Source organism: Calidris pugnax, unplaced genomic scaffold (assembly GCF_001431845.1).
Source record: "Calidris pugnax isolate Ruff unplaced genomic scaffold, ASM143184v1 scaffold50, whole genome shotgun sequence".
Classification (NCBI taxonomy): Eukaryota; Metazoa; Chordata; class Aves; order Charadriiformes; family Scolopacidae; genus Calidris; species Calidris pugnax.
This window is the reverse complement of record NW_015090780.1, coordinates 1,073,557-1,080,289: the sequence shown is the minus strand read 5'-3', so window position 1 is coordinate 1,080,289 and position 6,733 is coordinate 1,073,557. Positions and strand designations below refer to the sequence as shown.

The following is a 6,733-nucleotide window of genomic DNA, read 5'->3' as shown; positions in this document are numbered from 1 at the left end:
CCCACTGCTGCAGCCCCCCAGCTCTGTGCCCTCCTCCTGCCAGCGCACCCCCAAAATCTCTCCTAGTGGTGCAATGCTATTTTTTTTTCCTTTTCTTTTCTTTTTGGTTGTGTTTTTTATTTTATTGTTTATTATTGTTGTTTATTTTTCTCCTTTCTTGCCCCAAATCTTTCCTGCAGCCGCCACAGTTTGCTCGGTGCCACCCGAGGCACCTGCGTGGGTCCTGCGAGCCCTGGGTAGAGCCTGGGGGGGGGCTCCCTGCCAGCACCCCCGTCCCCTTAAAGCCACCCCGCTGATGATGATTTCTTGTGTTTTCAGCCCAATTTTCCCCATCCCATGCCGGTTCCTGCCCCGCGGTAGCCGGGAAATGCACGGGGGGAGCTCCAGCCTTCCCACGGTGCATCCAGCCCTTGTCCTGCCGGGTGGGATGTCGGGAACATCCCAAAAACGGGCTCTGGGGCAGAGCCCATCAAGGGTAATGCTAACGCTGCGAGAGGGGGTTTTATCCCCAAAAAGGGCAGGCAGGTGTAGGGACAGAGCAACCCAAAAAAAATAAATATGCAGCCGGGCATCTGCATTATTTTTGGCATCTTTGGTCGCCGACCTGCAGCACCCAGTGGGTTTTATCCCCGTTGAAGGCAGTGGGTCCCACTGGGAGCTGCTGTCCTGGTGAAGGAGCGATGGGGACAGGGACAGGGAGTGTGGCTCCTGCCTGCCTGGTTCTGCAAGAGCTAAAATGCCATTTCTTAGCAAAACCTCCCATTTTTCTCACCTTCCCCTCAGTCTGTCCTGCCACAAAAAAAACCTCTGTTCTGTTGGTGACTTGGCGCTGGGCTGTGTCGGAGGGACCCGGCCACCTTCAGCCACTCGGCTTGGAGGGACCCTGTGGATCATCTCCTGGGGTCCGTGGGGGTCAGGCGGGTGTTGCTGTGGGGTGTGAATGGTGTTGTGGAGTCAGGTTGGACACGTCGGGTCCATGCATGGCTCCAGGGGTGGCCAAGTGGCTCCTTCATCGTGTTCCAAGGACTCCAGAAGAGCCGGAGCTTGACCCGGGCAGCACTCCCGGGTGTCGTTGTAGTTGTGAGCTACAACTACACAACCTCTCACCTGTGTGCAGACTGCACCGGCTGTAGGAACCCTAGGAGATGCTTTGTGGTCACCTACATCTCAACACCTGGGTGTTGGTGAGCGAGTGAGTGCTGCCCGGGTGTTAGAGGGGGGGAAATGCAGATGTGGTCCCTTCTCTCGTGGGACAGGGCTGAAGATCTTATCAGGAGGCAGTTTACAAACAGTTTTATGGCTCTAAGTAGTGTGTGTTAGTTTTATGGCACTGTTGTTGTAACACTAACGATAACTGAGGCGTTTGGAGGGTGTTTATGCCGGCGTGTGTACGCACGTGTCGGTAAAGAATATTTATTTCCCTTTCCAACCTCTCCTATTGCTTGGATGGCTTAAAACTGCTTTTAATTCTACAGTTACCTAAAATCCCCAGGAAAGCAGGCACGCACAGGGTGAGCTGGCAGGAGAGGTGGGTGATGGTGTCCCCAAGGGACCGAGGTTTTCCCCCGTGAGTGACATGCTCTGGGCACGAAGGCTGCAGCAGCTGGGGATGTGGTGCTGTCTTAAAACTATTGCTGATTTGTTAGAAACTCACACTTTGAAATAGTTTTCAGATGTCACTTTGTTTCTGCAGGCTTGAAGTGCTTTTGTAATTTGATTTTTTTTGTGTGTGTGACTTTGGTTGGAGGAGGAGGGGAGAGTCCCCGCTTTCCGCTGTGGAGGAGACAGCGGTGAGCTCCTCCAGCAGCGTGAAATCCTTCTGAGAGGGTCCGAAACACATTCGGAAATGCCCCTTCAAACTGAGTATCTTCATAGAGGTTTTGATGAATGTCAGGGCCGTTCTTTTTGCTTCCCATCTGCTCCCACTCTGCCCCTCGCCACCATCCCCCAGTCCCTCCCCACCTCTGGCCTCTCCCCGTGCCCATCACCCTCACCCAGCGTGAGGTGTGTTGGGTTATGAGCCTCCCCTCATCCCTCCTCTTGGCATGGAGCCGTTGGGAATTTGCTAATCCCCTTCTCCTGTGGATTCCCTGCAGCCCGCTCTCTCCTTGTTCCCACCACACCGATGGTCTTTCCGTGACCAGTTTTTAGCAGGGAGATCTTCTGACGTGGGGTTTCTCCTCCTTTCTCCTCAGGCAGGTGGTGACTGGTGCTGCCTGGCTGCCCGTCGCTGCCCGCTCGCCATGGCCACTCCAGACGTCAGCGTTCACATGGAGGAGGTGGTGGTGGTGACAACCCCTGACGGCGCAGTGGATGGAGGTGGCGTGGAGGAGGTGAAGACGGTGTTGGTCACCACCAACCTGTCCCAGCACGGGTAAGAGGTGGGGTTGGTGTGCGCCAAGGTGATGTGCTGGAAAACCTCCCACCCGTGATCGTACTCACCTGGGCTGGGTGTATTTAATCACCTACTACTTACTCCTGCATCAATTATCACAGCGGGGACCTCAGCCATGCCCTGGCAGTCTCTGGTTCCTCGTTAGGTCCTCACTGATGCCCCTGGGACCATACCCAGGGCTGTGGGCTCTGCAGCTCTGAGCTTACAGGGCAGAGCAGGCTCCACTTCTTCTGTTAAATCTGAGTTGCCACTGGTGGTTTTAAGCTGGTGTCACCCAGGATAAAAATCAATGCAACAGTTTTTGTATGGATGGGGGAAAATGTCTTTTAAAAAAACACCAAACCAACAAAAAAACCAAACGAAAACATCTTTTCTGAGTGGATGTAGATGTTGGAATGGACACAAATCTGGTTGGAACAGGACACCAGTAGCTAAATCAATGTGTTTTATGCTATTTATTTCATTATTGCTTCATTAAGCTGTGTATCTCCATGAGATGAGTCTCTGCTGGCAGCAGGGTGAGTGTGGTCCCGCAGGGCTCCCCTTCCCAAGGGGTGTTTGGGGCTGTGGTTTTCAGGAGAGCTCTACAGGAACCTCCTCTGCCCCTGCCAGCAACAGGAGTGAGAGAGGTGGCCTTGAAACCACGTGGCATTGGAGGGAGAGGCAAAAACACGGAGTGAATGTGTCTGATTTTTAAAGTCCTGCTGCTTTGCCCAGTTCCTGCCTGCCTTATTGGCATTTCGGATCCGGGGCTGCTGTTCATTCAGGTCTGGTCTGTTCAGCTGCAGGTTGGTCCAGTCTTTGCTTCCGTGGCCAAAGGGCCTGGCTGGTACCTTGAAGGCCCATGTAGCCGTGGGCTCTTTGCTTTATTTCTCCGTAGTCTTTCCTGGGCCTGTGCCCAGAGCCATTTAAGTGCTTTGTGGGGCAGAAAATCCAAGTTCACGCCTGGAGCTGGGTCCAGGCAGGTTTGTCTGATCCAGAAGTCACTGCACTTGAATTAAGTGGGTAGAGAGCGGCTGTTAATTGCTGTCCACAAAAAGGAGGTGTTTGTCTCCTTTCCTCAAATACACCCTGTTGTTTCTATGTTGGTTCCCTGTGGCTGGGGGCAGGGCAGCGGGGCGCAGCTTTTGTGTTAGAGCATGGGCACTATTCCCCCTGTTCTGCTGTAACTTGTGTAAAACTCATTAACAGATGAAATTATGGCAGGGAACAGGCAGGGGCAAGAGCTGTCAGCGCTGGGGCAGGCAGCAGGGACACCATGGGCAGGAGCTGCTCACTCCTCCTCCACATCCTGGGTCTGCAAACGCTTCCGAGAGCCTTTTCCATTCCTCAAAGAGTGGGAGATGGCGGGGACAAAAGGCTTCACTCCTCTTGCTTTCTGGCCCTCGGTGACTTCCTTAGCTCCCTCGGTGGGGAAGCAGCCACACGTGAAACTTGGGATGTGGCTCTTCATGGATGTGGAACAGTTTCTGGTTTTACTGTGGCTCTGAGCCCTTGCAGCCCCACGTGCAGGAACATGGATCATGGCAGAGGCTGGCTCAATCGGTTTGGTTTCTTTTTGTTCTTGTTTCCTCTCCTATTTTTCTTTGGAAACCTTTTTTTTTTCATCCTCCCAGTGTCCCCTGGAGGGTCAGGAGCAGGACAGCTCTACACAGCGGAGAGAAGATGATTTTTATTTAGTTGCAGCTACGAGCGGAGCATATTTTACTAGGCATGAGGAGATTCCCTGAGGGTTTTCCATACAGCTCTCTGGAGAAGGGCCAGTGGGCAGGCTCTTTGCTCCCATGTGCTCCGGGGTGGCAGTGGATTGATGGGAAGGACGTGGATCTTGGGCTCATGGAACAAAACCCGCGGGACTCCCCTCGCTGAGCAGGGCAGGGGGTGGGTGGCAGCACGAGCCACCCATGGTCTCTCCGTAGCCTTGGATGGTTGCCTTGGCTGGGCTCTGCTCCTCTTGGGGAGACGCCAGAGCGGGGCTGGCTCCCTCTCCCTCTGTTTTCCCTCTGCAGCCCCAGCTGGCGTAAGGAAAGTGGCTGGAAGCAGGGGCTGGGATTCCTTGGCTTTGGCTCAGTGGCTGCTGCGCGGGAAGCCAGCTTTGAACTCCTCTTGTGTGACACTTAAAAACCATGAGGCTGAGGTCACGGCTTGAGGGGCTGGTGCCTTTTACTAGTGCTCCTTTGGGTGCAATTTTGCTCATCTTAAAAAAAAAAAAAATACAACCAATGGTTAAGAGTTAAATAGTTCCTGTGTTTTTAAGGTTGATTGGAAAAGGAAGAGGGAAATGGGGAAAATAGTAATAATAAACAAGAAGCTTTTCTCTTTCATCTACGATTGGAAGGAGTCTGTATTTGATGCTCTGATGAGGTGCTTGTATTTCAGATCAGCATCCCCAGTGCAGGTTTCTGGTGGAGACTTTTTTCTCTCTGAAGTTTCCAGGCAAGGCAGGAGGGGAGGAGAAAGGAGATGCAAGCCCGCTGCTTTATCAGCATGCACTTCCCTCTACTCCTCCCATCTGGTTTGTAGATCCTCCCAGGGAGGAAGATGAGAGCCATCCTCCCCCGGCTTTGTCATGGCAACCGGTGAAGGCAGGACCAGCTTGGTGGGATGCACCGCTGGGGCTTGGAAGGCGTTTGAGTTTTCTCCTGCATCTGCCTCAATCTGCTCCTCTGGAATGGGATGGGGGAAGCAGCGTGGGGAAGCAGTGTGGAGAAACTCACCTTTTCTTGTGGTTTTCTTTCCTCCCCCCAAGTTACACGTCCATGGCAGACACAGACTTGTTGCTTGAATTTTTCATACAAGCTGTTGAAGTTGGCTTGTTTGGTGTTTTTTTTTTTTTTTTTTGTGGAGGATGGGGTTTAAGTGTGGGCTGGGTTATTTCTCCCAACCCAGTAATGCCTTTCAGGCATTTTTTGGAGCAGTGCTGATGCGATGGAGTCCTGGAGAAAGTTGAGTTTCAGGTGCTGACTGTCTGCTGGGGTGTTTCTTTTTGACGAGCCGGTGTAGGGTTTTGGTCTGGTGGCTGGTGGAGGCAGATGAGAGTCAGGGCTGTGGAGAGCTGGGCTTGGCACGTTGGGATGTGGCTGCCACCTCTCGCAGCCCCGGCTCCCTGCTGAAGTGATATTGCTGGCTTTTCTCCAAGTGCATCTGGAGAAATGCAAGAACCAAGCAGCAAAGTGATGAAGAAAAACCGGATTACAATTCTTCCATTTTTCTCATGTCAAACTGCTGCTTCTGTAATAGTCACCTGTGTGCAAATGCATTAGTTCTGAGTTTACCTTTTTGAGTCCTTCCGTGTTATCCATCACCTTTCCCTCCCAGGGGTCTGGGTTGTTGGTTGCTGGGAGCTGCAGAGGCAGCCTGATGTCCTGCAGTGCTTTTTTCCTCAAGGGGGGCTGCCTTCAGCTCTCGTTTCTCTGAGCTGCATCTCCTGAGTTACTCACCTGGTGAGGCTGAGCTGCCACCCACGCCGTTCCCTTATCTCCTACCAGGTACTTGCCCTGGGGCTGGCAAGGGGAGAGATGCTTTGAAGCTGCAGTTTCACCCTGGAGCTGTGTGTTAAGAGGCCAGGATGGAAAAACCAGTTGCTCTTGAATTTACTTGTCCCTGTGGCACTGCGGGTGGGAAGTGTGGTTGCCAGCGAGTCACTGGGACCATTCTTATAATTCACTGGTGGTACCAAACTGGGGTAAATTTCAAGTTTATTTTCTCCTTACAGTCTTCCTTAGGAAATTTATATGTTGAACTGGTTTCCCCCCCATGCTGGACAAGCTTGCTACAGTAATTAGACATCTTCAATACCAAAACCAAACGCACATCTTAAACCCCATCAGGAATGGTCCATGCTGAGAGCTGGCCGTGATGCACGGGTCGGATCCACACGGGTACCAGCGTGGGCTTCCTCCCTCGTGTGGGAGCTGAGGGGGAGAGGAGCGTGTCCCGGATCACAGCCCTAAATGCCTTTCCCATGGGAGTGTGCACCGGAGCTCGTTAGAGGGGCCTGGGGCTCTGGATGCTGCAGTGAGAGCTGGAACGGGCAAACAGTGAGGGTGTGGGTGCTGTGCAGGACCAGCTGGGTGTCTCCATCAGCAAAGCACCAAGAGAAGCTGGACATCTCCAGGGTGGGCAAGATGAAAGCAGTCGGATATCCAGCTATTAGTTAATATTATAGGTATATTGAGTTGTAAGAGGCTTGGAAATTGGACCACGAGGGTCTGTAGCTCACGTTATGTTATCTCTGCTCATGGATCTGCTGCTGGGGTTTGTTGAACTCCTTTATAGTGTGTTTGTGGCTCCTGGAGGTCCTGCTCTCTGGGAGCATCCCGTGTATGAGGGGATTCA

The 6,733-nt window shown here is 52.7% G+C and overlaps 1 protein-coding gene across 2 annotated transcripts in view; it reads left to right on the top strand.

Moving 5' to 3' along the window:
• Positions 1 to 26: 26 nt before the first annotated feature.
• GMEB2 (glucocorticoid modulatory element binding protein 2) overlaps positions 27 to 6,733 on the top strand; it is a 21,960-nt gene continuing 15,253 nt past the window's right edge. The window contains exons 1-2 of one of the 2 annotated variants that reach the window (XM_014955055.1): positions 27 to 1,184; positions 2,196 to 2,374. In XM_014955055.1, coding sequence (XP_014810541.1) covers positions 1,146 to 1,184; positions 2,196 to 2,374 — 218 coding nt within the window. In that variant the 5' untranslated portion in view covers positions 27 to 1,145. Of the gene's footprint in view, positions 1,193 to 2,195; positions 2,375 to 6,733 lie in introns of both variants that reach the window. The other variant, XM_014955065.1, reaches the window with a different exon arrangement.